This window comes from Centroberyx affinis, unplaced genomic scaffold (assembly GCF_046629955.1).
Source record: "Centroberyx affinis isolate AG114_WGS23_722 - 3 ecotype Tasmania unplaced genomic scaffold, CSIRO-AGI_Caff_v1 ptg002062l_1, whole genome shotgun sequence".
In the NCBI taxonomy this organism is placed as follows: Eukaryota; Metazoa; Chordata; class Actinopteri; order Beryciformes; family Berycidae; genus Centroberyx; species Centroberyx affinis.
In genome coordinates, this window is record NW_027280393.1 from 160,209 (window position 1) to 188,185 (window position 27,977).

General features: G+C 42.6%; 1 protein-coding gene across 5 annotated transcripts; it reads left to right on the forward strand.

Annotated features, from left to right (window-relative positions):
* The first annotated feature begins 515 nt into the window (after positions 1-515).
* On the forward strand, positions 516-27,948 carry LOC139654215 (AP2-associated protein kinase 1-like). 5 transcript variants are annotated; one of them, XM_071531292.1, is made up of 19 exons: positions 516-1,358; positions 5,900-6,018; positions 6,782-6,890; positions 8,275-8,417; positions 8,629-8,750; positions 8,844-8,925; positions 9,069-9,201; positions 9,341-9,444; positions 9,914-9,993; positions 10,080-10,243; positions 11,171-11,367; positions 12,267-12,512; positions 13,136-13,323; positions 13,652-13,845; positions 13,943-14,011; positions 16,949-17,053; positions 18,665-18,850; positions 19,213-19,302; positions 25,089-27,948. In XM_071531292.1, the coding sequence occupies exons 1-19, from the start codon at positions 1,199-1,201 to the stop codon at positions 25,946-25,948; spliced, it is 3,351 nt and encodes a 1,116-aa protein (XP_071387393.1). In that variant the 5' UTR covers positions 516-1,198; the 3' UTR covers positions 25,949-27,948. The 5 variants fall into 5 exon arrangements, with proteins under 5 accessions (XP_071387393.1, XP_071387395.1, XP_071387396.1 ...); XM_071531294.1 differs by lacking the exons at positions 12,267-12,512; positions 18,665-18,850; positions 19,213-19,302 and adding exons at positions 14,436-14,531; positions 16,598-16,702 and having other exon boundaries at positions 8,275-8,421; positions 8,633-8,750; XM_071531295.1 differs by lacking the exons at positions 12,267-12,512; positions 18,665-18,850; positions 19,213-19,302 and adding exons at positions 14,436-14,531; positions 16,598-16,702 and having other exon boundaries at positions 8,275-8,421; positions 8,633-8,750; positions 13,946-14,011.
* The last annotated feature ends 29 nt before the right edge of the window (positions 27,949-27,977 follow it).

A 27,977-nucleotide genomic window follows, 5' to 3' on the forward strand; every position in this document is an offset into this window, starting at 1 on the left:
ATATTATATTATATTATATTATATTATATTATATTTTTCTGAAATCTGAATCTGGAAAAAAAACCTTCTTGCTTTTGCTTGACATGATGGATTGACGTAGACTGATATTCAGACTGAATGTCTATTTCGTTTGTTTAGTTTGATCTCTTCAATTCAAGCATGTGAATTTGTCAAAATGCAAACATTAACAAAAGTTAAAAGGCAGCTTTGCTCTTGAAGTGAGGATGAAAAAAGGATTTAATATAATAAAAAAAATCACCATTTAAGACAGTAGGTCTTCAGCGCTGGATAGTCCTCGTCAATGAAATGAATGAATGAATGAATGAGCTGCCAAGGTAGGCTATGTCTGTCTCTCAAAGGGGGCGTTAATTTTCTGATCCGAAGCTCTCTAACTTGGAGAACACAGTAGTGTCACACTGACACTGAGCTGATTGCGACAAAGTCTTAGGGGACTACAGTAAGACTGACAGGAAGTCGTAGTCCATTTGACCAATCCACTCAATTGAAATCTCCGAAGTGAAGCTTCTGATAGAGGACTCTTCTCGCTATCTACTCTCTTTGTAGCCGCATCATTAGCGGACCAGCCTTGTTACAGCTTTGCAGGACGTGTCAAAAGGACTGGAGATTCAAATTAGCTTCTTACAAACAAGTAGAAGAGCCGATGGACTAAATACCATTCCGTGTGGAAGAAAGCAGTGGAGATGTGTAATAAGCTACATGGGACACTAAGGACCTGCCTGGCTGCCAGTCTATCATCAACTGACAGCTGTCACCGTACGTAGCTGGTTAGCTAGCTAGCTAGCTAGCTAAGCTAAAGGCTAACTAGGGTTTCCCAGCCTCACCTCACAGGCTGGCTCCTGTCGGTTGAGTGTGGAAAGCGGTGACTTCCGTATGGACATTATCTTATTCTGATCAAATATCAACATTATTTGACTCAGCCTGCTGTCCGTTACGAAAACCATGAGTTAAGTAACATTGGTCAGCAGTGTTTGGAATATTTTGAGGTCCAGCTAACTAGCATTTAGCTGGAAGCTAGCTAGTAGCATTCATTCAATTATTTAGTAACTGCTAAAGCGTTAGCATCGCAGCCTGCTGACACCAGCACCACAACCAACAGCAACTAGCTACATCCAGGACTTGTCGCTGTTACAAGACTAATAAATTGGGCATTGATTGTGCTTTGGATAACATCGGAGAAATGAAGAAATTTTTTGATTCGCGTCGGGAACTAGTGAGTTCTGGGCCTGGTTCTGGAGCCGGTGGAGGAGGCGGTGGTTCTGGCGGCGGTGGCAGCTTCATTGGACGGGTCTTTTCCATTGGACGTTATCAAGTGACCGTCGAGGAGATTGTCGCTGAAGGTGAACTATATCTCGTGTGAATTATGCACATTTCACACAACCAGTTTTAACTAGATGTACGAGTAAACATCTCAAAGTGGCCCACATGGCTATGAAGACGAACAGAACAGTAAACGACGGGCCTATTCTTGGAGGGGCTATGGCCTAGCCCAGCTACAACTCTAACATAATGATGCTACCTTCATTTTCCTTCCTTGATGAGAAAGGTCTTGACTTGGTCAGTGTTCAAGATTTATAGGACAAGGCTGTAGCAGCTGTTGTAGTTACTTGAGGCAGTTGTGACCACCTCGGATTGCTGTAGACAAGTTGGCTGCATCTCTCTGTTATTGCAGTTTGTCTTCTTCATTGGCATGCAAGCTAGCCTAGTCCCAATCAGACTCCCTTAAAAGCTGAAAATTCAAGTGTGGATGAGGGTGTATCATTCAGTGAATCACCATGTAGTCAGATTACAACAGTTTGTTCAGGTTGCCATCTCATTACATTATTGCACTCCATACCTCAAGACTGGGCGGAACATGGTATAACTGGATTGCCTGCTGTGTTGTAAGGAACCAACACCATGCTGAGTCATCTGTCTTGATATTTACAGAGGGAGTGACAAATCACAAATGTACCCTACATTTCATAAGTTTGGATAAGCCTTTGCTTCTTCTAATGCATTTGGTAGCTAAGGGAAAATGTCATTAGGATCTGGAGCAACATACTCATAAAAAATATGACCTCGTGACAAGATGGAGCATTCATATTAGGTTGGGGCCCTCACTTTTCTGTACTGATTTTACTGGCCAATCATGCATTTTGATTATCTGCCTGTCTAGATCCAAAATGGTGATGTGGTTGAAGTGAAAAACATGTTTGAGATTAATATTATGATTGAGACATTAGCTTTAAAGTAGTCTTTGTGAACATTCCTACTGAGCGTTTTACCACAACATTGCCAGTGTTCCAAACACTGTTGTTAATAAGGGTAAGAGGTTACCCACTGGTCGTCTGTCTCTGCCATGAGTGTCTGCCATGCTCTATCAGCTAAGAGCGCCTGTTACTAAATAATGGATGGACAAAGAGTGATTAATTCATCAGTAGTATGGATGGGCACCATCTGTTGGGCCACACCATGCCTTTATGAATGGGTATTCATCCACTCTCCCTTCCTACCTTGCAAGCAGATTTCATGATCAAAGTGGATTTTTTTCATTTTGGGCCTCCATCACCTGAGGCTGAGAGGGTAGCACTTAATTTCTGTTTTCCTTATCAGTTCTGGAAACAGGCCTTGATGCAGACATTAGCTTGAGAGAAGCATCATTTGAGAGATTGATAATTGTTAGGCCTTGCTAGCAAGATTTTGCCTAGTCTTTGTAGCACCGGATTAATCTTTCCCCCAAATTACACGTCACATAAAATGGTAGTTGGAATGTTTTTCTACAGATCATATTTTCTTGCCCTGGCGGTGGACCTCCTGCTTGCGATACTGACTCACTCCAGTGTGGCTAGGCCTATTTATTCAGATGGTTTTGGTTGCAGTCTAGGCTATTTGTTGCTATCTGCCGGGCTGCTATTCCATTCGGAAATTGTGTTTGTTTTCATGTCTGCTGTATGTTATCATTGTTGATCTCTGTGGCCTTTAGCTGTCCTAAACAGAGTTTTCACAATACACAGGCACACAGCGGTCAGAGGGACATAGTCTCTCGTAGCTAATGGCATAGAGGTAAATGCTTTGGAATCATGTCTTTTTTTTTTTTTAGTCATTAATTGAGATGGTTGGGCCTAGGTTAGGTGTTTGTGATTTGTTCTCAGCCCTTAGTCTATGAGGATTTTCAGTGACACAGCTTTCTTTCCTCACTATCAACAAGATGGGTTTTCTTCTGGCCATATAGAATTACTGCTGGTAACATTAGCCCTCTCTGGAGCTGTATGGGTGGCATTGTAAGGGAGGATGTCTCCTCAGTTGCTGCTGTTAGACTATGCAAAACAGTGCTCCAGTGAGTGTGTTTGGAAAAAAGAATTACCTTATTTGTAAAAAAAATAAGGTAATAAAAAGCTAACACTGGATATCCCATGTTAATTTGTCTACAGTAGATGAGACGATGGTAGTAGTATCTCTTGCTGTCAGTCCAGCATGGTGTAGTCTTGCAGTGAGCATGTTTGTAAACAATATAGTAGCCTGTGGACATTTATAGGAGGCCATGGCCTATGTGGTGATTACATAAGTTCTATTTTTCTGATGACAAATTGTGACCCAACATTGAACCAATGACTGCACTTCTTGTAACAACACTTGAAGGTGTATTTTTGTGTGCATTTGTTTGAGTCTGTGTGCATGAGCTCGAGTGGTATAATCCTGACAGTCAGTTACGTCAAGGGACAGTGGCTATTTGTAGCTATACTTACTGTTGTTTGGCCATTCTGTCTGGTGAGAGTGCAGACCACTGCTGGATGTTGCTTAAGAAGGCAGCTAATCCTTCTAATTTCTTACATGCATCTCAGATTAGACAGTGTGAAACAGCAGGGACTCAGCAGTGTGAGCTCTGAGGGGACCACACACACACACACAGACACACATCCACACGAGACCTACTCCTCATGCTCATGAAGTGTGCTTCCTACTACTGTGTATTTTGATTTAAGATATAACCTTGGTCTATTTGATATTGTCCTAATTGAGCCACACTTCTCAAGCACATCACTGTTCTGTGTCGTAACACTCTTATTACTGCAGCAAAAAGTGTTCTCATTCTGTGTACCATTGGCGCAGCACAGCGTGTAATTTCTTTTTTCACCTCATTGTGAAATTTTCAATCACGCCTAATCTACGACTGATGACAGTAAAAGTATAATGTGATATCATCAATGGTGGCCCAGCACCACCTAGTCACATACTGGTGACAACCCTGACACCAATATGATTTCAAGGTAGTCCGAGCCTGCTGTATTTATTGTGCAAGGCAAGGCCTATTCAAGATGCTGACTCCCATCGGCCCTTTGTGCTCCATTCATTTCTTTCATTGGACAGCTCACACTTAAGTAGCTCAAGGCAGTCCTAACCAAACCTCAAACAGACCGGTCACGTGGAACTGTCCTTGGCTTAGTGATGCCAGCTGGATGACTCAGCCCAGTGCTTGGCATTAACACAAGCTGATGGGAGGACAGAGAGGGAGAGAGAGAGAGATAAACAGTGAGCAGGAGGGCTGGTAGCGGCGCCTGGAGAGGGACTAAAACAGACTTCTTTTACTGTAAAAGTTGGCATGTGCTAATGTATGTTGTTAAAGTGCTACATGCTGCGGACTTCAAATCTAGAGAGAGAACCAACTTGATGTCAGTCCTATGAGATAAGTGAAAGCTGGGGCTAGTCCATATCTAAAAGTCGATGAAGACAGTAGAGTAGTCTTTTGACTAGTTTTGATGCACATCGGTATAGTGTGAATTATGAAGCAGACTGTCCACACGCAACAGGCCCACAGTTCAATGCAGTGGAACCAAAACAATTTGTCTTTTCAAATCCAGCATTTGTACAGCACAGTTTACATTGTACTGTACTGAGACATGAGCCTTAGGTATAAATGCTCTTGCATTGTTCAAAAATACACTTATTTCATTAATTTGTGTGGTTGTTAAGAATTTAGAAAAGAACCAGTGTATACTGGGTGTTGTCATGGATATGAGTTACCATGGATGGAGACAGCCATCGTTTGGGCTCCCTTGTGTGCCAACACTGTGTGACCAAAGGTGGGATGATGAGTTCAATCACACTTTCTGTGTCCTGTGTGAGTTTCTTCACTTCTTGCATCCTTCCCCTCAGCACAACTGCTGACTCACATGGTGCTATTTCAAGCTCCTCTTGCTGGTGTGTCAACCAGCCTTTCACTCAGCACACATTCCACTGTAGCATTCCTTCCCCTACCGCAACACCATTCTTGCCAGGCGATGAGTTTGTGTTTGACTGGGAATGTTTATGTATGTGTTTGTTTGACTGAGAGCTGCGTTTTGTTTTGATGCAGTAATGGTCAGATTGGAATAGGCCTCCGCAAAACCATTCTTATATCTATCAGCCTTGTGAGCTGCCAGGATTTAAAATTAGTCTCTGCCAGGATCAAAGCGCAGCTGAGGGACTTTTGGCTTGAAGAGTCTTTCAGAACAGATCATAGGCTAATGTCATCTCATGTTGCTGTTCATTTGCAGAAATCAGAATCACCTTATTTACCACATACAATAAATGTACAGGAATTTGTCTTGGTCACATTGCTGCAGTACCATAAAACATTGACAACTGACATAGTGACATAATTGCATACTAGCACACGTGGTACAGGGACGGAGTGCAGTAGGGACAGTAGTGCAAGGGGACATAGACGGTATACTATATCACTTTACATACAAAAAAACACCGTAGGTTTCAGCCTTAGGTGAGAGTCCAGAAGTACAATGGAACCACTTTCTATGAGATTGTAGTTTTGGTTATGTATTCAATTGCTGTTTGACTTTTGAAATAAAATGCATGTTCATTCTCTTTTCTCCTTCTCTCTGTCTATCTTTCTGTCTTGCAGGAGGTTTTGCCATTGTTTTCTTGGTGCGGACTCACCAGGGGTTGCGTTGTGCACTCAAGAGGATGTACGTTAACAATGAACACGATCTGCAGATCTGCAAACTGGAGATTCAGATTATGGTGAGTATAGGCATCTGACTCCAAGTGAAGAGCTATGTACACCTATGTATATACAGTTATGTTTGCCACTACTTGGAGTTGGTGTTGTAGGAGATTGTCTTATTGTTGAGGGAGATGGTGACAATCAGACATGGATCAAAAAGTATTTGCAGAAAATTCTTAGCATTAGTTTTGACCTGCTTGGAGTACCAGGTGGGTGGGATTTACTGCATCAGGACAATTATTAGTCACAGAGAAATATACTGAATTGACATTCAAATACTTGCTTTGATTTTCTAAACTGTGTCATCCCAGTGTGACAAACCCCACACACCTGGAACTCCTAGGTATTTTAAGTAGGTTAACAATATCAGGTGACTGGTGACGATACCGGGAAGCAGCTCAAGGGTTGGTAGTGACTCATTCACTCTTAAACACAGTGAATTCTGCTGAAAATGTTGAGTTGGCACCTTTGAACATGTGAACTCTCTCACCCATCCATTTCCTAACTTGAGACATTTACTGTAAGGGAAGCCAACCAGTTCCTGGAGCCACACCCTGGGGGGCAAGACTATTACAGGATGGTTATCATTATTACTCCCAGCCCTTTGGCACTGACTCAGCAGCTCTCTACAGATAAAAATGGACTGAATAGTAACACATATGGATGTATTTAGTCATTGATTTAGCCAATGTTTTAGGATTGTAAAAAACAAAATCTAAAGAAAGCCGCATCTCCCATTGTGTGCTATGTTAACCCAACTCTATGTGTTTGTTTACACAGAGGGACTTGGTGGGCCATAGAAACATAGTCGGTTTCCTGGACTCCAGCATAACTTCAGTTGGAGCTGGCGATGTGTGGGAAGTCCTAATCTTAATGGACTTCTGTCGAGGTAAATCTACGCTCCTCTATCCCTTCCTGTCTCTACTGAATTCAGAGTTCCATTACATTCTCTTACTCACTGGATCCTGCTCAGTTTGAAGCTCTATCAGATATCCTGCTGACAGCCACCCTAGTCAACTGAACTCATAATTCAGTCAATGCAAAACTGAGTGGTGTTACTTGTAGAAATAGCTTCATTGTTCCTACCAGGAAATAATGTTAATAAACAAGTTCCCAGTCAAGCAGGATTAGAGTCAAAGTGCACTGCAGGAAGGATAGAGGTGGCAATGGAATTGATACCTGTGAAATTTATTTGGCACCTTTTAGGTATCATCTGAACACAGTTGTGGTTGTTATAACCAGGGCTGCAACAATGATTATTTTGATAATCTTTTAATCTGAGGATTATTCTTGATTAGTCAGATCAAGAAGAAACCTAAACTGTGTTATTGTAACATCATTATCACCAGGTCATAGAAAGTATTGTTACTACTGCTGTACTTTAGCCAACATTAACTTAAGATAGCACTGTTCACAACAATAGTCTTTTGTGGAAACATTAATGAGGGGTTTTCTTAATATTTCATAATAAAAATATTGCATCTGAAGTTATCTCACGCTATTAGCACCAATGCTAACATTGTGCTGATAAGAGTAAGAGTTTACATTAACAGTACAGCTCTGCCTTCTTCCGCACAGGGATGTTTTCTTCTCAGATGCTGAAGCATGCTCATTATGCTACTGTAGAAAGCCGGGTTGATTTTGCATAGCGTGCGTGTTACATCCTACTATAAAATTAGGAAAACTGTCCGTCTGTCTGTTTGTCTGCATCCATTTTGCTCAATGGGTTGGCCAATCAATCTGAAACTGCACATGGGCATTGAGCATTGGCATAGGCAGGGACTGACGAAGCTGATTTTTCCATTTTCCCAAATTTACACTGTTTATGCGCATTTTTGGCAAGTCTGCGCGGAGTTGTGGTGTGCGCATCCCTGGAAGTCTACACGTAGTTGTGGCACACGCATCCACGGATATGGACTAGTTATTGTGATTTTCCTTTAAGTGTATCCACAGTTTGGTGTCTTTGTTTTGAGGGCTCATCATCCTCAGAACTCCTGCGCGCGTCAGCCATTTTCAAAATACAAACAAAAAGTGAGAGAGGAAGCAGGCTGTAATCTAAAGTCAGGCAATGGGAAATGGCTTATGAATATGTAAAACAGAGGTGCAAAATGAACCAAAAAGTGAATAAAACTAGTAGTATTTTCCTTTTTAAATATCATACCTTTCATAGAGGCATACCAGTAGTCATTAGTCATGGACTCTCAGTTAACCTTTGTCCTTGAATGTCAGCTGACCTTTGTGGACTCTCAGTTGACCTTTTGTGTTTTCTGTAGGCGGACAGGTAGTTAACCTAATGAACCAGCGGCTACAGACGGGCTTCACCGAGGCCGAGGTGTTGCAGATCTTCTGTGACACGTGCGAGGCTGTGGCCCGCCTCCACCAGTGCAAGACTCCAATCATCCATCGAGATCTCAAGGCACGTCTCCCAATACATGTCCAAATATGCATGTACTAACTACTAATCCGTTATGATCCATCTATAAGTCATGGCAGATAATTAGCGTGGTGTACAATCAGCCATCAGATAGTGCACCACGCTAATTATCTGATGGAAATTTATTGTGACGTTCTTGTTCAGCTCTTGCTCTACCAGCCCTGATCAGTCTCCTCATCTCTTCTACATGTAGGTAGAGAATATTCTTCTGCACGACCGGGGACACTACGTGCTCTGTGACTTCGGGAGTGCCACCAACCACTTCCAAAACCCTCAGACAGAGGGGGTGCCGGTGGTGGAGGAGGAAATCAAAAAGTGAGGGTTCCTGACAACATTTAGACTGAAACTCATATTCTTTTCTGTAACTAAAATTTAGAAACTCATTTATGTCTACCACTAATTGTACAGGTACACTACTCTGTCATACCGTGCTCCAGAGATGGTCAACCTCTATGGTGGCAAGGTCATCACGACTAAGGCGGACATTTGGGTGAGATGGACTGTTAATCATCATGTTATGATGATTATAGGATCATATTATGTCACCATGATAATGACGTGTATTAGTAAGTACTGACTTTCTGGAGTCGAGGCTATTTTATGTGTGTTTATGTTCTCTTCTTGTGTGTGCAGGCCATGGGTTGTCTGCTCTATAAGCTGTGCTACTTCACGTTGCCCTTTGGGGAGAGCCAAGTGGCTATCTGTGACGGCAGCTTCACTATCCCAGACAACTCCCGCTACTCCCAGGACATGCACTGCCTCATCAGTGAGTAACCTTGTTCCCCAGAATATACTCACTGTCCTACTTTGTGCATGTGTATGGTGTGTGTGTGCAGTTGGGCTTGAATGCGATTTTTTTTTTGTGTGTCTGCTTCTAAACAACCCTGTCCATGTTGTTTTCTCAGGATACATGCTGGAACCTGACCCAGACAAGAGACCAGATATCTACCAAGTATCCTACTTTGCCTTTAAGCTGGTTCGACGAGAATGTCCGGTCCAAAATGTACATGTAAGTCACCGCTGTCTAGGGCGACAGGATTGACAGGAGTACATAAAGAGAATATACTGTAGGGCTGGTGTGAAATATGTACTTTTTATTACCACAGTGAAGCCTTGTACCTCACATAAAGCGTCTTTAATTGCATCTCATTGTTTTGCAAAGAAACAACAGTCTAGAACAAAATGACATTGGATAGAAGCTAAACTTTCTGGCTTTGCCAGTTGGCTGCCTTCCATTCCCCCAGGGCCCTTTCTAATGTATTGACATAGCTACATCAGCACTCAGTCTTCTGATTCAGCACATTTCCCACCTCGCCCACAAAGCAGCATTAAAGTGGGCATTAAAGGTGCATCCGTGGAGGCTGCAGCTATGATGCTTAAAATATTTCTTACTACCTCACTGATATAAGTTTTAAAAAGTGAAACTCTGGTTTGATTATGCTTTCTCATCTGAAAATTGCAACTTCTTACCGTCTTAGAATTCGCCCATTCCTGCAAAACTTCCCGAGCCTATCAGAGCCAGTGAAGCTGTGGCCAAAAAGAGTCAAACCAAAGCCAGGTGAGTGACGAGCAAAGCATTTAAGTACAGTTATCAATAACAATCTGTAATATGACTTGGCCTCTACTCTCCTTTCCCTCCATCAGACTCACAGACCCCATTCCCACCACAGAAACCTCGATTGCACCTCGGCAGCGGCCCAAGGCTGGCCAGGCCCAGCCCCAGCCTATATCAGGCATTCTGCCCATCCAGCCAGCCCTTACCCCACGCAAGAGGCCTAATGTGGCTGCAGGAGCGTCCCAGGCTATGGGTAAGGGCTGCTCTGTGCTAAGTCTGTGTTTCAAGGCTAAGACCATTAGTGCCTCACTAAGTGGTAATAGAAGCCTGAGTATGCGACGTGACTCCTGGTAACAATATACTCCTAGGAACAGACATCTTGTACTGAGCTCAAGCATTTGGCTGAAATAGCAAGGCCTTGTAATCCCAGTGGTTCAGTTAGCCCAACGCTTCTAATTGTCTTTTAATGAGCCTTTGACACCCACAGTCTCGCAGGGCCATCCAGTCTGTGGCCTACTTGTAAAAAGACATGGAGGACGATTTTACTGTTAATTACAGTGCCATACTTTTTTTTTTTTTTTTACAATTTTCTTCTGACTCACTCACTAGCTGGGTTTCCATCCAAATATTTTTTTTATTTATAATGTACCAAATTAAAATGGGTTAAAGGAACAGTGAAATTTGATCAAATTTCCTCACCTTATACATACCCATGTATAAGGAGCCCATTGTGCTTGTACGCCTATTAGTTGGTACATTAGAATATTGCAGAGTGCAGTTCTTTGTTTTTGTCTGTGGGTTAAAGCAGGAAATATGGCAAAACATTAGCTAACAAAAGAAAATTATTAGCTTGCCCAATACTAATCAATTCTTGAAGGACTCTTTCCATTTTTCTTGTGGATGTGTTTTTTAATATATTTGTTTCAACTCAGCTGATGGAAGCACGCGTGATTCACATTTTATGTTTTGCAACATTTCAAGAGTTTGTGTAAATTGACAGTTTGATGGAACCATAGCTACTGTCTGTTGAAAGAATCCTTGGTATTATTGGTAAATGCTAGGCTTAGTGGAAAAAATATTACAGGTTTGATGTGATAAATGATAGTTCTGTTGGCTTCTCTTTTGTGCTATCAGTTTTAACCCAAGAAGGCAGCCATTCATCCTCTTTGCTCCCTGCCAGGTGTTGGGATCGGTGTCCCACCTCCGGCTGCTGCCGCTGTCCAACCTGCTCAGCAGGCTCCCACTGCACAGGCTGCACCCCAGCCAGCTCAGACCGCCAACATGCAGCCACAGGCCACACCCCAGCATCAGCAGCTCTTCATGAAACAGCAACAAGCCCCAGCCTTCTTTAGCCCACAACAACAGACCAACCAGCAGGTGGGCAACCTGGCAGAACATGGGATTTTGTCTGAGAAATAATGAAATTGTTATTTTGCAGTATTGTGTCTGTGTGTATGTGTGTGTCTGTGTCTGTGTCTGTGTGTTTTTAAAAAAAACCCATTTCCCTGTCTACAAACTGCACACTTCATACATTTTTGACCATAACATCTGAGGTTTACTTTGGGGTTCAGACTGTAAAATTCAATTTCTAGGATTTTTGTTTGAGGTTTTCAGTGTTGGTCTTTAATTAACTACTCATATTTAATTTAAATATCTACTCATATGTAATTGCATTATCCATTAATCCATGAATAACAGTGACAGTTTATTCCACCCTTGATCATTCCCTCTCTTATTGTTTTTGCCTGAGCTCGTTTCTGGTCTCAGAAGAGAGAGAAAAAATCCTGTCTGCTCAAACTTGCAGCTAGGGTCAGCATAGTGAAAATACTAGACCAGACCTGTGCATTTGTGGTGCTCTGGCTCTCAGCAGACTATGTATTCATAACATTGGGTTTGTGAGCTGCTCTTGACCTATGTCACGTCATCTTTTCTCACCCTCCCTCCCCTTTCTTTCTTTCTCTGTCTCTTTCTTTCTCTCTCTCTCTCTCTCTCTCTCTCTCTCTCTCTCTCTCTCTCTCTCTCTCTCTCTCTCTCTTTCTCTCTCTCTCTCTCTCTCTCTCTCTCTCTCTGTGTCTGTCTTTCTTTCTGTCTCTCTGTCTCTCTGTCTCTCTCTATTTCTCTCTCTCATGTCAAATAAGGTAGAAAATAAGCCCTAAAAATAATTCCATAAAAGACTGCTGCGCTTGTCAAAGAGCAATAAATCATGATAAACTGGGCCAAACTATTAATGGCAACTTGGCCTTCCTCATCATTGGCTGTGTGGTATTCCTGTGTAGCATCAGCTGGTACAGAGCCTCCACCAGCAGCAGCAGCATTCAGCTTCTCAGGAATCTGCCCTACTGCAGTCCAAAGCTAAGCCTGTTCCTCCAGTTGTTAACCTGCAACACCACCAGCAGCAGCAGCAGCAGCAGCCAGCCAGCCCTGCAGTGTTCATAGCCCCCATCCATGAAAGTGCAGTTCCCCATCTGACTCCCATCCCGGAGTCTGCAGCCGTTGGCCCTGCAGCTGACCCAGAGGTCACGGTAACCTCCCCATGCACGCTGCCGTCTGCTGCTCTTTGGATCAGGGTTGCTTACCGGCTCCTCTCTAACAAATCACATCCAGATTTTTACGTTTTTCTCTTCTTTTGCACTGGGAAAGTGGTATTGATCTCTCACAGAATATATTAAATTCAGGATTGTGAACACTCATATAATGATGCTTCCTGTGGGGATTTACTGTCCAAGGATTAGAAAGACCAGATCATTGCTGCTTTGATGACAAAATCATCTACTTCTTTGCACCAGATCTTTCAACTAATCAAAATTATTATTTCATACTTGGTTGACAATACTATATATTTTGAAAAAGCCTAGGCTTAATGGTTTGTTGAACTCCTGAATCAGTAGGTTTTTCTGTTTCTGTCTGATCCCTTTTTCTGGGATCTATTCTTCCTTTGTTCATTACTTTTTTCTCATGTTTTCATAACCTTATGGTTTTGGAGGAATTGTTAAGTCATCATCTTAAGAAACATCTTTGTTTTTTTGTTTTGTTTTGAGTTTTTCTCTGATTTCTTGGGATCTTTGTATGCAGTGAACAGATACCTTCTCTGTTGGCATCAAGGGCATGGTCCCTCATCTTCTTCTGTGTCTTTTCCCTCCTACAGACCGCTGGCAGAGCGATCCACAAAGTGGGCTCTCTGACACCCCCCTCCTCCCCGAAGATGGCCCCCAAGGGTGGCCACAGACGCATCCTGAGCGATGTCACTCACAGTGCCGTATTTGGGGTCCCAGTCAGCAAGTCCACCCAGCTACTCCAGGCGGCTGCAGCCGAGGCTAGCCTCAACAAGTCCAAGTGAGCGGAATTAACTCCTCTCAATGATCTGAGGGATCAACTGTCCATTCATGGCACTAAGTGAGCTCAGCGGGGCAATAGACAGTCCATTCATACGACAGAGAACCCCAAAGGAGAATAAATGACCCTTTTATAGCCCAGAGAATCCAGCACAGGAAGAATCCCTCCATTCATTCCACAAATAACTCTGTGGACTATTCATTCACTCTTATTTGCATACATCAGTAGGCCACTATCCATAAAATTAACCAAGGCATGATGACACCCATGATCAAATTCTGTTGTGCTCTCCTAACCTTGTGTATGTTTATGCCTCTGCGTACTGTAGATCAGCCAGCACCACCCCTTCGGGCTCCCCCTGCTCCTCCCAGCAGAGTGTGTACCAGCCAGGTGAGGGTGGTGGCCCATCAGCCCCTCCTGGCACCAACGCCCAGCCCAGCTGGAACCCATTTGGGGATGACAACTTCTCCAAGCTTACAGCAGAGGAGCTGCTCAACAAAGACTTTGCAAAGCTAGCAGAGAGTAAGACCACCCAGTCCAATGCATAGGTATACCTGCAGCATTGGTAGATGAACCTGTGATCTAAAACTACTTACTACTTTGCTTTCTTTGTGCACAGCAGCTAAACCAGGAGAGAAGGCCACAGGCTCCAGTGAAAATCTCATTCCAGGGCTCCATGCTTTCCCAGGTAGGGCTGTCATTATTTACATAATATGCAATCTTTTCCTTGCTGGTTTTCTGTCTCTGCTCAGTATAACAACTGTCTGCTATCTCTATTATTTCCCTGGAGGCTTTATACATATACATTCAGCTTTTGGTTTCTTCTGCTGTGCATAGCTTCCATTCCTCTTTGATGATGTAACAGTTGTCAAGTGGACATTTCTCTGAATAATCTCTGAGCCACTTTAATTATTTCATTTGAGACAGGGAAATCCAGTCACTGTGCTGTATTGTGTGTCTTCTAATGAGTTGTTGGAGTTGTTATACCTTAGCCTATGTCCTCTCTGTCTCCTGTAGTCCCACCTTCTCTCTTCCTCTGTTGTTCACATTCTCACGTTCCTTCTTCTGTTCTCTCCCTCTCTCCCTGTTTTCATTCTCTGTGCAATGTTAAGCTGAAAGATCTACTGACATCCTGGGTTTGGATGCAGGTTCAGCCTTGTTGAGTGTCCCGGACCCTTTTAATGCACTCTCCCTCTCTGACACCCCAGGTAATTTTCTTGTCTCCACATGAAACAATATGCCATGCCTTTGGTCCACTAACATGTTGAGCTCTTGAACAAAATATTCTTAAGACTTATGAGCCACTTTCTTTATTTATATAGGTAGTTTCCTTAACAGAGGTTAATTTGTGACAGCTAGTTTTATGGTTTTGATCTTTACATATTCGTATCTTGTTGACATAGCAGACAGCCTCACAGTGGTTCCTTGTCAGTTTTCATGAATAGACACCGTAGCTACAGCTATATTGCATCTCATTTGCAGATCTGTGCTTTCGCTGTTGCCTGGTAATGTCAAGGATAAATACTCCTTTGTTAATTGGATTGCCATACTGCTGGAGGAGCCTGCTTATAAGGGCCACTTAGAACAAGGGTAAAGTTTAGCATCAGATCTTCAGCCCAGGTTGCCACTCTCTGTTGTTTGCTAATTAAATGCTGACCCAGCCTTTTATGCTCTCCTCAGTTTAGCCTTTAGCCCTTTCACAAGTGCAAGCTTCTTAGCTCTTTAACCCGGGGAGTCGTCGCTTCTCTGTGTATTTACTGAATAGGGACTGAACTCTGAGGATAAAATGTTGAGGCTGTTACATAATCAGGGTGTGGTTAATCTTCTCTGTCCTCCCTAAGCTACCTCTCTCTCTCTCTCTCTCTCTCCCTCTCCCTCTCTCTCTCTGTTTCACTCACTCAAATAGGCCACGCACAAACAAACACATTCAGACTTTTGCTGATGGGGCAGAGAGAGCTTTGAGTGTTTTCAGCACAGTTGTTCAGCGTGCTCATGTGCAGCACAAGGTTTTTGTGTCGACAGGAGATTGACACAAAGCCGCAATTGGGATAAGGAAGACGCTATTGGAATTCAAAGAAGAATTTATATATTTGAAAAGACAGTTTAGTGAAATTGCATTTTGAATATCCCATGCTTTCTCCATTGAGTTTACAGGAGGAATTAGCTCTTTGTCTTTTAGGATTTATAACAGCTTTTCATCAGTGTTGACCTCTTTCCTGTAGTGAAGGGGACAAAAGGTCACATCTGCTGTGCCATTTTCTGAGCCCACACATTCCCAGCATCAGATCTCTCCCATATTTTGCCCCATAGCAGTCGCCTGTAAGTATGAGCTGCAGAGAGAAGCATATAACATGCATGGACCTGGTTTCCACTTAACCTGATTAGTAATAATATGGCCTATTAACTAGGTTTTGGGATTGTTTGAGAGGTGCATATCTTAAAAACAACCCTCATGCTTTGCCTGTGATGAAGTTTCTGGCACACAGAGCAAAGCTGACTTAACAGGGATGTCCTCTGCTCATCTGTCAACACTGGTCCAAAAATGAATAGTTGAGAGAGATGGCATGTGGAAGGGACAGTGCAGTGGAGCAGTGTATGTCTGTTGTGAAGAAGCACACTGACTCAAGCATTGACTCATTGTCAATGCTTGTTTGTCTTAAACTAATGATTTGCTATTGCAGTTTGTGAGTTTTTCACACTATTCAAGTGGAATGTTTTTCCAATCTCAGTTTATTTTGGTTTGGCATGGTTACATTGCTGGTAAAGGCCAGCAGAGTTTTGTCCATTGAAAGCATGGGATTTAATTGCACTAACTGATCTTGGAGTGTATGACTGTGGTTGGCAGAATTAAATAAACCAACTTTCTACACTCATGCCACACTGATTTTATTACAATGTTATGGCTTTATTAACCATGCAAGTCATCTGATTCTCAAGAGTCATTTGTGAATGGAAAGTTAATGTTCAAAAAGGTGGTCTTTGTTGTTACATCACATCCTGGTTTTGTGTTTCCTAACCATATTACATCCTGTTTAAAAATGTAGGCTATGTAGGCTACTAGATATCTATTACATCTGACCTATTACTAACACAAAGGTAGTCTCATTTATTTTGATGAGATGGAATATTTTCTCCCACTGCCTGATTTTCATATCTCTCTTTTCCTTCTTTGCTCTCTTCCCACTCGTCAATGCAAAATCTTCCCTCATTTTGTTTCTCTCTCTTGCCATCTATCCATTACCTCCTTCCATCTCTCTCTCTGGCTCGCTCACAGAGAAGCTGATTGAGGGATTGAAGTCCCCAGAGACTTCTCTGCTGCTCCCTGACCTCTTACCCCTGTCTGACCCCTTCAGCAGCTCTGCAGAGAGCTCCACCAATGGTACAGGCTCTTCTTATCCCCTGCTTTGCCCTACAATTACCCGTTTCCTCTGCATGCGTCTTCTTCCTTCCCTTCCTTCTCCTCTTCCTCTCTCTACCTATGAGTGATAACTATTGTGGTCATGAAGTCAGAAAGACCTACTGGAGAAAGGAGCCTGGGAGGCCCACATCTCTTTAACCCCTGTTTAATGTGTCCTTTTATAATTTCTTTATCTTACCATCCTTTCCTCCTCTTGTTTCTGTGTAGCGAAGGCAGAGGTGTGTGTGGATTCCCTGATTCCTGGTTTGGAAGCCCCCCAGGCCCAGCGACATCCATCAGCCCAACCAGAGCTCATCTCCACCAGCATGCCAGGTTGATTGATTGATTGACTTTCGATAAATTAAAATACAATGTACAAATTTACATACAGTACTAAAATTCATCAGGATATCGCAATAACGTCACATGACTTATTTCCATTGCGGTCCTGAGGTCTAGGCTAGGAGGCAGGCAGGAAAAGGGAGTGACATGTATATGCTACTAATTTCCCATTTTTACACTGAAACACCTAACAGAAACATCAATTTTATACAATCATGAAGTTCAGAAACCAGTCCAAACTGTCCTAGAAACGATGTTTCACTTTACTAACTTACTCAGCATCCATTTTTTCAGTTGTTTTTTAAAACTATTCAGAGAATGGGCAGATTTAATGTTGTTTGGGATTTTCCTCCCCCCCTGTGTAGAGAAATATACTTCTCCCTACTTTGCTTTTTAGATTGGGTTGTTTCAGGTTAGATACACTAGCCCTCGTATTCAGGCCATGAGAGTCCCGAACATACTGAAAATACCTGGTGAAATAATCTTGACATAAACCTTGTAAAATCTTATAGACCATAATAAGTTTTAACTGTTGAATTCTACCTTCAACAGGAAGCCAATTCAACTCTTTAAAATGGTTTGGGCTAATGTGCGTTCTTGGACTGAGATGAAGGACGACCCTCATTAGTTTGTTCTGAGTTTTTTGAAGCTTATCTTTTGTTCTTTTAGTTATACCACTGTACCAGGTTACGCAGGTGTAAGCATAGTGGCACTGAACTAATGATGTAGCTAATGTCCTCATGGTTTCCTTATCAAGGAACTTGGATATTCTTGCCAGATACTTTGTCTTTGAATGGACCTTCCCAATGACAAAGAGGGCATTCTGGACCAGAGAATGCGAAATATTAACAACATACTTCCTTGCAGCATTTGACCATGCAAAAGAAAAAATAACTTGTAGCCAGTTGAGCTCATGATCCCCATGTCATTTGTTGATACCCATCACTGCTGTTTTGAAGGTTTTCCACAAGCTTTACAACTGCAATTACGTTGTTATTTTTTGGTGTGGAAAGCACAACATCATTTATCATTAACCCTCACCATCATACCAGAACGAGCTGTCCTGGCAACAAGGCTTTGGCACAAATTATCCAGCCTGTCACTCTTCAATATGGCAGGCAGCTGCACTGAACGATTGCCTTCGTGTCTGGTGCAATTGCTGTGGACCATGAGCCAGAGGTTTTCTTGAGGGTGAAACAGGAAAACATTGAACAAACTGTTCATTAGCAATGCTGATCTTGCTCAAAATACACCCACAATCTGCATGCTTCTGTAATGATCGACATTGCCTGTGGCAAAAATGTAGGCTGGGGACCCACAGCTACTGCTGAGCAGTAGAGCGTAGCTGCTGCCCCTGACTCTGACCTTGTATGCTGTGGGTACAGTATATTGTTGTTGTGTGAAACTGCTCCACCAGAGGGAACTAACAGAAAGTGGCATTTTCACCAATACATTTTTTATGATGATGATCCTATGTGAGCAGAGGTAAAACAGTGAACTGCCTAACTAACTAAATGCATTCTCTTCTGCGCCTTGAGCTAACAGTCTTCTTTTTACTTTCCTAACCCCTGGTCCGTCTGGCTTTGCTTCATCCTGACTCAGACCCTCTGGCTGGGGAGGACTCTCTGCTGGGCTGCGATCTGTTATCTCATCCTTCTACTCCTGGAACCCAGTCTGTCTCTGCTCTCCCTTCCTCCTCCTGCTCCTCTGCTCCTCCTGGCTCCGGCTCTGGCTCCTGTCTGGAAGAGCTGGCCTCTGTATCGCTGCCCCCTGGTCAGACAGCTTCTGGTAAGACCGTCTCTCTGCAACACCCCACAGCTAGCCTTATGTCTGCTGGGTGTTTTGACCAATCAAACCATCACAGACCAAAGATCCTCCTAAACCACGGAGAGCCTGATCAGACACAGAGGACAAATATTTCTATATAATATGTGATATGGACATTGGACACATGTATTGAGACCTTCAACAGACCCTTGACTCATTTGTAGAAGAGCCAAAAGCCACATAAAATGCATGGCTTTAAATGCTGTGACTGCCCTGGCTACATCTATTTTTAATCTACTTGCATCCTCCTTTCTTTTTGCTCTCTTTGGCTGCGTTAACCTTCCCCATCCATCATTCCTTCACTTCCTCTTCCTTCACCGCAGAGTCTGCTTTCCTCATGTCGGGTGGGGAGAAGGGCACTGAGGACGAGTTTGACCCCATCCCTGTGCTTATCTCCAAAAACTCGAATCAAGGTAAGGTTAGCAGAACCCAGAGCTGAGCACTCACACCTGCTAAAGCCCAGACTACGAGACACTCTCCTCCGCTCACACAACTGCTGATCAAAGATGAATGACGCAGGCCCTCATTCAAAAGCCCTGACACCATAGCTCATTCTGTGACCGTTGATGTGAGAAATCTTGTATGGGTGTGCTTGTCACATTAAGGCTTTTCATCCCATCAAGCTCTCACATTAGTGAGCTTTCTCTCCTTTGTTTCTAGTGTCATACTGCCAGGGATTCTCCGCTCTGCAGGTGTTTGGCTCTTTGTAGATTATCTCATGCTTCCAAGTCAGGGCAGGATTGAAAACGATAGAAGTCTCCTCCCAAAGGTAGCATGTTAGAATGATATTCCCTTACTCTCTCCCTATAATGATGCAGCTGTATAAAGATTACCCCAGCTCACTCTCTGCCTGTCTCTCTTTCTCTTCCTACCCCTGTTCCTCATGCACATCTCTCTGCTCTACCATCATTTTCCCCTCATCTTCATCAACTCCTTGCCCTTTCTTTCTCCATACCGTCTGTGTTAATATTACTTATTCTTTTGCTTGTCTTTCACACTCTTACCCTCCCTTGGCTTTTCCATGTCCATCTCTCTCCCTATCTCTCTCTCTGGCACGTTTCAGGTGGTCACTCGCGCAGCAACAGTGGCAGTTCAGAGTCCAGCATCCCCAACTTGGCCCGCTCCCTTCTGCTGGTGGATCAGCTCATCGACCTCTAGGGGGGGTGGGAGAGGTCGAAGGGGCAGTGTGCAATCGTAACAAGGGGCGGGGGGGAGGGGGATAGAGATGGGGGAAGCAGAGGCACTTAATGTAGCACCTTACAAAGTGAAACTGAGGAGCCACCATAGCTTGGTTCAGTGGAACATTTCTCTTTACGTGCCTCCTCGGCCTGAACTCCATCTCTACTTACCTGAAAAGCTGGTTTCAAATATCTCTGCTGGCCGTTGACATTCCCATGCTGGTAACAATCTGACATTAACCCCTCAGCACATCGTCTGCTTCTGTCCTGGCTACACCATGGTCTTCCTCATGCTTTCCTCATACTACCATTAACATCCCACATTGAGTGCACTGCCATGGTGATCAACCTCCATTGTATGCATATGTTACCTTGCTTGATCACAGCTACATTGTGTTCACTGTGTTTGTACACTTGTTCAGGGTTGAAGCTTTATTTAAACAAGCCACCTTCAGGCACGCTCATTTGTGTCAGGGGTCTGACTAAAGAGTGAGCAGTGAAATGCTTTAGACCTCCTGGATAATTTGATGCACTTTCCTATGAAAGCTTTGAACATATACAATGTAGGCTTATAGGTAGCAAAACTATTGACCAAGCAAAGACGAACCCTGAGTGAACCATTCAGAGCTGTTGGCACCGATTGAACCAATTTGGCTGTAAACTAAGATTGACCAATGATGCCAAAATGTAATTCTTGGGCAATCTTGTCAGTTTTCTCAAACTGTTGTGGTTTACTGCCATGCTAGCCCCCAGGGGAATTTGGCTGCTTTTTTCAAATGTTTTGTTGGGATGCGATCTCAGTGCGCATGCATTCTGCGCCATTTAAGGCAGTCAAATGTGTGTAGCTTCTCCCAGATAGATCAGTAACCATGTGTGTAACAGGTATTTATTCAGGCTCACTTTGTACATACAGTAAGAGATGCAATTTCAGCATAACTGTTTATTGTGACCTCATTCTGACTATTGAGCAGGTGATTATTTGCCCTCTGAATCTATCAGTTGTGATGAACTCTTGAAATCATGAAAATTGGTGAAGCCAATGTGAATTTTATTGATTAATTTGGCTGCATGGCCTTGGTCATGACAGCACATCATCACCCTCAGCATTATCTACAACACATGGTAAGACTACCAATGGTATATTTACATTTTATATAGGGCTGAAATTGCCTCTTTTTGTGTAGGGGAATGGGTTTACCATCATATCTTTATCTTTGACCCATTGTCAGATTGACACAGCAGAAATAAAAGGGAGTGAAATTATTTGACTTGTAACAATGCCAAAGTAAGGAAAGATTTCATTATTCTGTGTTTCAAGTTGTACCAGCGATGCCATGTGTTGGTCCGGTCTCAGGGTCAGTGGTCAGTGAAGATGAGCAGGTTTTTAGCAGTGTACTACTATAGAGAGAAGGATGTACAGTGTAGGTTTCGTCCAGTAGTTTTGTGTAGGTATTATCAGACAAGCTTCACATGATAATGTCTTTTTCTTGTGTGCCCGCGGCACATGGTCTCCCTCTCCCATTCACATCCCCTCTGTCTTATCTAGCCAATCCATTCATACCACACACCTTGATGTCGCTTGGCCAATGTAACATTCATTTCATTCTGAAAAGATATTACGAACAACTCCTTTGTACATAAAACCGCTGTTTGAATTCCCTCATTTTCCCCTTGTCAGCACTGGTAAAAGTAGATTTTAAAGTGTTCAATATTTAAAGGCATTTCATCTATCATGGTATGAATAAATGTGACTATTGATAGTGCTTTAGAATGAATGTATGAAGTGAGTACCAATATGAAATATATAAAGTTCATAAGTACATATTATAGAGAAAAAATATTTCTGTGTATTCTTTATGAAGCTGTATTTAAGAGTGCAAAGATGTCCCTCTCTTTTGTCCAAAGTCCTTTTGTCTTATCTCTCCATTCATGTCTAGGATTGAGCTAGTCCTTTTGTTTTCGCTATCCTCATCTGTAGGTGCAACTCTGTGCTTGTGACTTACCTCACTGGGGAAGTATTTTAAGCACTCTATCCCAGTTCTTTTCATAATGCTGGTGATTTGGTTTTTAAGTTGCATGACAGGAATAGATTTCCTCCTCATCTACGAGACGGCAAAACAGAGCTCATGACGGAATTTACTTCCTGATATCTCTGTGACCCCCTGTCTCCTCCTTAAGTGTTCTCTCTCAATCGGCTGCTGATCAGAAGTAGAGGCTTGTGTGACTCTTACAATCTACATTACATGGACATCTTTTCCTTCGAGGATCAGCGTTACATATGATCCTCAATTGCTAGAATTGGCTGAAATGCCAGTTAGTTGGATTACATCTTTAATGTAGAAGTCCCACTAAGTGTTACCTCTTCTTTTGGCTTGCCTCCAGCCAGGGGAAAGTCCATTGCACAGGCATAAGTCTCCTTTTAAACTCCATATCACCTCAGATGCTGAATATCGGTTAGTAGACTGAAATTCAAACAGAGGCAGAGCTGTCAGTTTCCCTGTAATACATTCAGTCAATGCAAAACTCTTGTTTCCTTATTTTGGAAATGTAATGCACAAATCATAACACAATACATTTCCACTGAGATGCCACTACTAGTATATGCTTTAAGTTAAAGTTTTTCTTTTGTGACATGAGTAATTGATCTGTTGCCCCCCCCCCCCCCCCCCCCCCCCCCCCGCCAATGCCACATATTGTGAAGGTTAGTCACAAACATTGACCATACTATAAGAATTTGCTTGGTCAATAAAACTATGCTTTTTTTTGTTTGTTTTCTCTCCAAATAATGTTGTACAGTTGCGTCATTTGCAGTTTTTTTTGTGGCTAACCTATGCAATTCTACAATAATGCTTAACATTATTATTAGACACCACAGTGCTGTATCCTGTAGAGTTCTAGCCTTGCCCGTAGAGTCTTACTTGTGTTGCTGTGTGAAACCAATGTACCTATTGTGTTGGTTGGGTTAAAACGGTGACAGGTATAATTACTTTGGTTATATCAAACTGTTTGACATGATTTGGAAGCAGATATGTCAAAGCAGAATTATTATCCAGTGTGTACTTCTATTTTTATGAATTGAGAAAAATAGTTAAAAAAACAAAACAAAGAGGGACATTGAATAAAACTCATAAATGTGAATGTAACTTCAGTCTCTTTGGGTCTTTGGGTCACATTATATTTTTACACTGAAACAAGAAAGTTTCAGTGTATCTTTGTTGATTGTTTGGAACCTCTATTTCAAAATATTTTTTTCCTTTTCCTTGTGTTTTATGTAGCTGGTAGGTTACTCTTCCCTCGGGGAACCAGATTAGTTAGATTGCAGTTCATCTAATCTGACCTCATGGCAGCCGCTAAACCCTTTTCAGCACAGATTTCAGTGCTTTTAAAACTTTATCATTATATGGGTGCCAAAAACGTTTACACGTCTTAGAAAGTACAACATCATCAGACACTTGCATATGTTTCCATGCAGGAAAGTAAAAGACGGGATAGCAAAGACCTACACCTTTTTGTAAGGCAGTGATACAGAAGTCAACTTTTTGGGCAGCTCTGATGAGAACCAGTTCCCAGTGAGGTGCTTGAGCATTAGTTCTTTAATTAAATAGGAACATCTTGTAGACAGTAAAAATTGGAATAGATGTATGATTATGTGCCTCAGTTTGTTGCCTTTTGCTGAAAGTGTTGCACATTTACATTGCCCCAAAAGTTTCCAAGTGTATCACCCCTTTTACTCAGAACTTGCTCAGCTGTCCTTTCCTCTGGCTGACTGAGCTCTGCCCTGAGATTTAAAGGAAAATACCAGTGTTTTTGAGGTTTTCGTTCCTCTCGTTTTCTCCTCTCATTCCTCTTCTTCTACCTCTACTTCTCTCATTCCTCTACTACTTGTTCAATGCTTCCTGGATGTCGTGAGACATGTAATTTAAAACTGCATTACATCCCACTGCCCATATGATCCCATTCTGTTTGAAACTCCATCAAGTATCCCTTTGACAGATATCCTTATCAATCCATCCTTTTTAGGCAACGACTTTTGGTAACTGGCATTGAGTTCCTGAATAAATAGTGCTTCTGCTTGTTAAGCAGCACCAATATAGACTGTGTTAAATTGATACCTGTAAACTTGTATTCTACACATTTACATGAGCGGTGCTGCTGTTAGTAGTTGTTTGGTAGTTGGCACTAATATGTAAGTAATCTTTCAATTAAAGGAACCCCGGCTCAAATAACAGAAAAGCCCATAAAATGAGAAATGGGCTGCGGATGATTTAAAATAGATGATAGTGTGATGAAGGAAATGACCCAATAAGTGAAAAACACTGGTATTTTCTTTTAATGGCTGCAACTAACATCTTCCCAAGAGCTGCCAGTTAACAGCTGCTGTCAACACTGCTGAGGTAAGACTGTCTCTGCTCCTCTGTGTCCGCCTGTCTGTCCATAACTCTACTTCTGCTGTGACTCCAGTGAAAGCTCTTGCTCCTTGTTTCCACAGACCTACTCACTCCCTCTGAGCTCCTTGTACATCAACAGAATCTATTCCAATCAAAACTAAAACTGCTGCCGCTGTTGATTCTTTTGACTCAAAAGTACACAAGACATTATTTTTGAGTAACGGTTGAGTGAAGCTTAGAGGATATTGCAGTTCTGAAATCAATTTGTGGAAACAAGGTTATTTCATGTTGTAGCGGTAGAGCTGGCTAGTCCTGTCTGTGCTGTGTAACTTGTTATGTACAGAGTAGAACATGTCTGTATTGTGTTTGTTGTCCTGTGCTGGCTCCTCACTGCTGGGCCATTCTTATTGATTCCTTAGTGGTTACAGATGTTAAAGACGTTCCATCGGTCATATGTGTTTGTGATTGGGGTTTGATGCTCTGGTAGTTAAACGGGCAGCTGGACCTCAGATGTTTGTGATTCAAGTAGGGTGAAGTTTCTTGCTAGTGACAATATTTGGATGTTAACTGCCAGACGATTTAGTTTTTGTTCATTTCTGAAACGTATTCTTCTGTCTCTGCTTTCCTCTGCAGAACTGAAAGGGGAGAGTAATGGCTACACTGTGCTTGGTGAGGGGCGAGAGACTGAACCTCCAGAAGGAGATTCTCGAGCAGATGAGGGCTGTGTTCACTCCAGCGACGAAGATGAGGAGGAAACGGAGGAGAAAGAAGCCCAGAAGGAAGACCAGCAGGACGGGGGAGCCGATGAGAGCGATGCGGTGGCCCATGACTGCAGCGGCTCCAGACCTCTACTGCTGGACTCTGAGGATGAAGAAGAGCCAGGATCTCAGTTACCCCTCCAACCGCCACCGCACTCCGACACATTACCGACACAACCATCTCCTACCTTCCAGCAACCTACTCCAAATCATTCCAAGCAGGTACCCGAGTCGGCGAGGGGGACAGAGGTCGTTCCGGATGTCTTCTCCAAAGCCCCGTTTCGGATCACACAAGAGGACGCAGCTGACGTTTTTGCCAACGCTCCATTTCCACGTGCCCCCATTGCAGCTGAACAGCAGCTGGATGTGTTCCTCCAGGCTCCCTTTGGAAAACGAAAGGAGGCCACGGGAGTCACCAGCATGTCCCCTCAGCCCAAGACCTCATACACCCATCCGACTGTAGCTCACGCTGTAACCCCTGAACAAGGCGTCTTGGGGCAGGTCGCCCCTCAACCGTTCCGCCCGCAAGCTCTGGCCAAATATTCCCGACACTTTGAGGGACCTCTGCCCCAGCAGCCTGTAGCCGCCCATAGAGTAGTGTCTAATGTAGGCAGGCAAGCTGCCGTGGGATCGGTCCCTGTTGGACCTCTCCATTCATGGACCTCAGAAGTGAGAGCTGTAGATCCCTTCGTCTCTGCACCCTTTCACCTCAAGGCCCCTCAAGAAAAGCCCTGAAGGCGCGCACAGATCAGGGCAGTAAGTAGCGGCGGCACTAAATTATGCAAACTATAACAGGCACACTGCATGCTGTCACCAGCGCTGCGGCTGGACTGCAGGCCTGCATGGATCTCATTCTTAACTGGCTCAAATTAGTTTTGGTAGTACAAGGTCATCATTACACTTGAATGCTGCAGTAGAGTAAGGAAGTTGACATCAGTCCCAGTTGCCTTTTATTTTTCTTGTCATTTTTCTTTAATATCTTAAGAGTTGTCATGCATCCTTTGGTACGCACACACAGGAGGTGGTCAAGTATTTGTTTGTTTTCTTGCCTACCTCAGTTACAGTTTTCTTGTCCGCTCTAAAATATCGCTCCGTGAGGGACTGAATAAATTATCTGCAGCTTTGGCAGTTTTGTTTCCTGGTCATTTGAGCTTTACTGTGAAACTATTATCTGGCCTGATATCGCCGCATTCACATTCACAAGACTCCCATTCCTCGGATGTATTAGTTCTCAGAAGTACTCAGCTTAGGTCATAGGATCTCAACTTCACAAAAGCTTGAAAGGAACACAGAGCATCTGTAGTGATATCGCCCCTGGTCTTTTGTCAATACCGTTGTGAGATTTTTGTCTCAGTGTGGTTCAGAGGAATTCACCTGTAATTACATCAAACAAGAAATGTGTAAACTGCCTTACTTAGCCTATGTTCGCCAAGACCATCAATTGTTTTACACCCTTGCAGCTCTTTGCGGTGAGGGTAAAAACAGCACAACGCTCAGTAGTACTGTCATTTCTAATAGTTTGATATATTAATCAGATGCTGGATAACGATGCATAGACATTTCAAAGAACCATGTATGATGATTAAAAATGTTACTTTTTCGTTTCAGTCCAAAATGTTTGCCTTTTTGTCATGTGTATTGTTATGTTTGTGGTCACTGTCCTGTCCATGAAAATGGAATATCAATGTTTATTCCATGTAACGTGCAAGTTATATACGTAAATGCTAGTCATGCAGAATACAGTATAATACTTCCTCTGTTATATACATGTAGTCCACAATTTTCTTTGTTCTCTCTGCTCTACAGTATGTTATTTGTTACACCTTACACTCTTACTCCCCTACTCCCACGGCAAGCAGCCTATACCATCACTTTTGTCTCTTTTGCTTCCCTCCTAACTGCTGCATTTACTCCATTTTATAGCACTTGCAATCAGCACCAAATACTGGTGTACAATTATGTACAACTTCCTTTTGCTGTCTACAATATGCACATGCACCAGGACTGTTTTTCATTTCCTCATCTACCTTTATTAGGGACATCTCTGTAAAATCTGAATGTGTACTAACTGTGATTAACTCTGGTAAGCACCTAAAGTGAAAATACATGCATAGTTAAGCCCTTTAGTAACTTAATGCTTTCCTTCAGTCACATGACTATCTACAGCACTTGTGCTTAACATAACGGTTCCAGTCAGGGATTGTAATTGTGGTATTATCTAGTAATTGAGTCCTTGAATGGTGATTGGTTCATGGCATTCCTTTTGAATTATTTGTTTGCATAGCCATATGGAAAATATTGTATTGCCTTGTGCTTTGTAAAATCCTAAGGCAGTTGTTAGTTCCCTCCTTGGCACATTTAAGAAAGGGTAACCAACATTTACTTCAACCCAAAGTGTAATTCATGTATTCCTCTGTTTAAATCATCAATATTTTTTTTCTTCTTGAAGTGTACAATCTTTTATAAATGTTCACTTTTCTCACCCAACCTGTACAAATGAAGGTTGCACATAGTCACTGACACAGTCAGGATTCTCTCAAGAATGTGTTTTGATGATAACACAGCTGTATGAGGTTTATACAAAATGTATTTCGACCGCAGTGTTGTATAGGAAACTTATGGAGGATTCAACAGCTTCAGATGCTGAAACTGAAGGCACTCATATCGAAATACTTGAGTCATGCTGCAAAGCTTGCCTTTGAAAACCATGTCGTATGTTATAAAAAAAATATTAAATGAATGTAAAACAATTTTTTGCCGTTTT

What these genes read in the sequence shown, in the direction of transcription:
- LOC139654215 (XM_071531292.1), top strand. Translation starts at nt 1,199, where the DNA reads ATGAAGAAATTTTTTGATTCGCGTCGGGAACTAGTGAGTTCTGGGCCT. An exon ending in CGAGGAGATTGTCGCTGAAG is followed by an intron (nt 1,359 to 5,899) that starts GTGAACTATATC and finishes TCTGTCTTGCAG; the next exon opens with GAGGTTTTGCCATTGTTTTC. An exon ending in GTCCGGTCCAAAATGTACAT is followed by an intron (nt 9,445 to 9,913) that starts GTAAGTCACCGC and finishes TTACCGTCTTAG; the next exon opens with AATTCGCCCATTCCTGCAAA.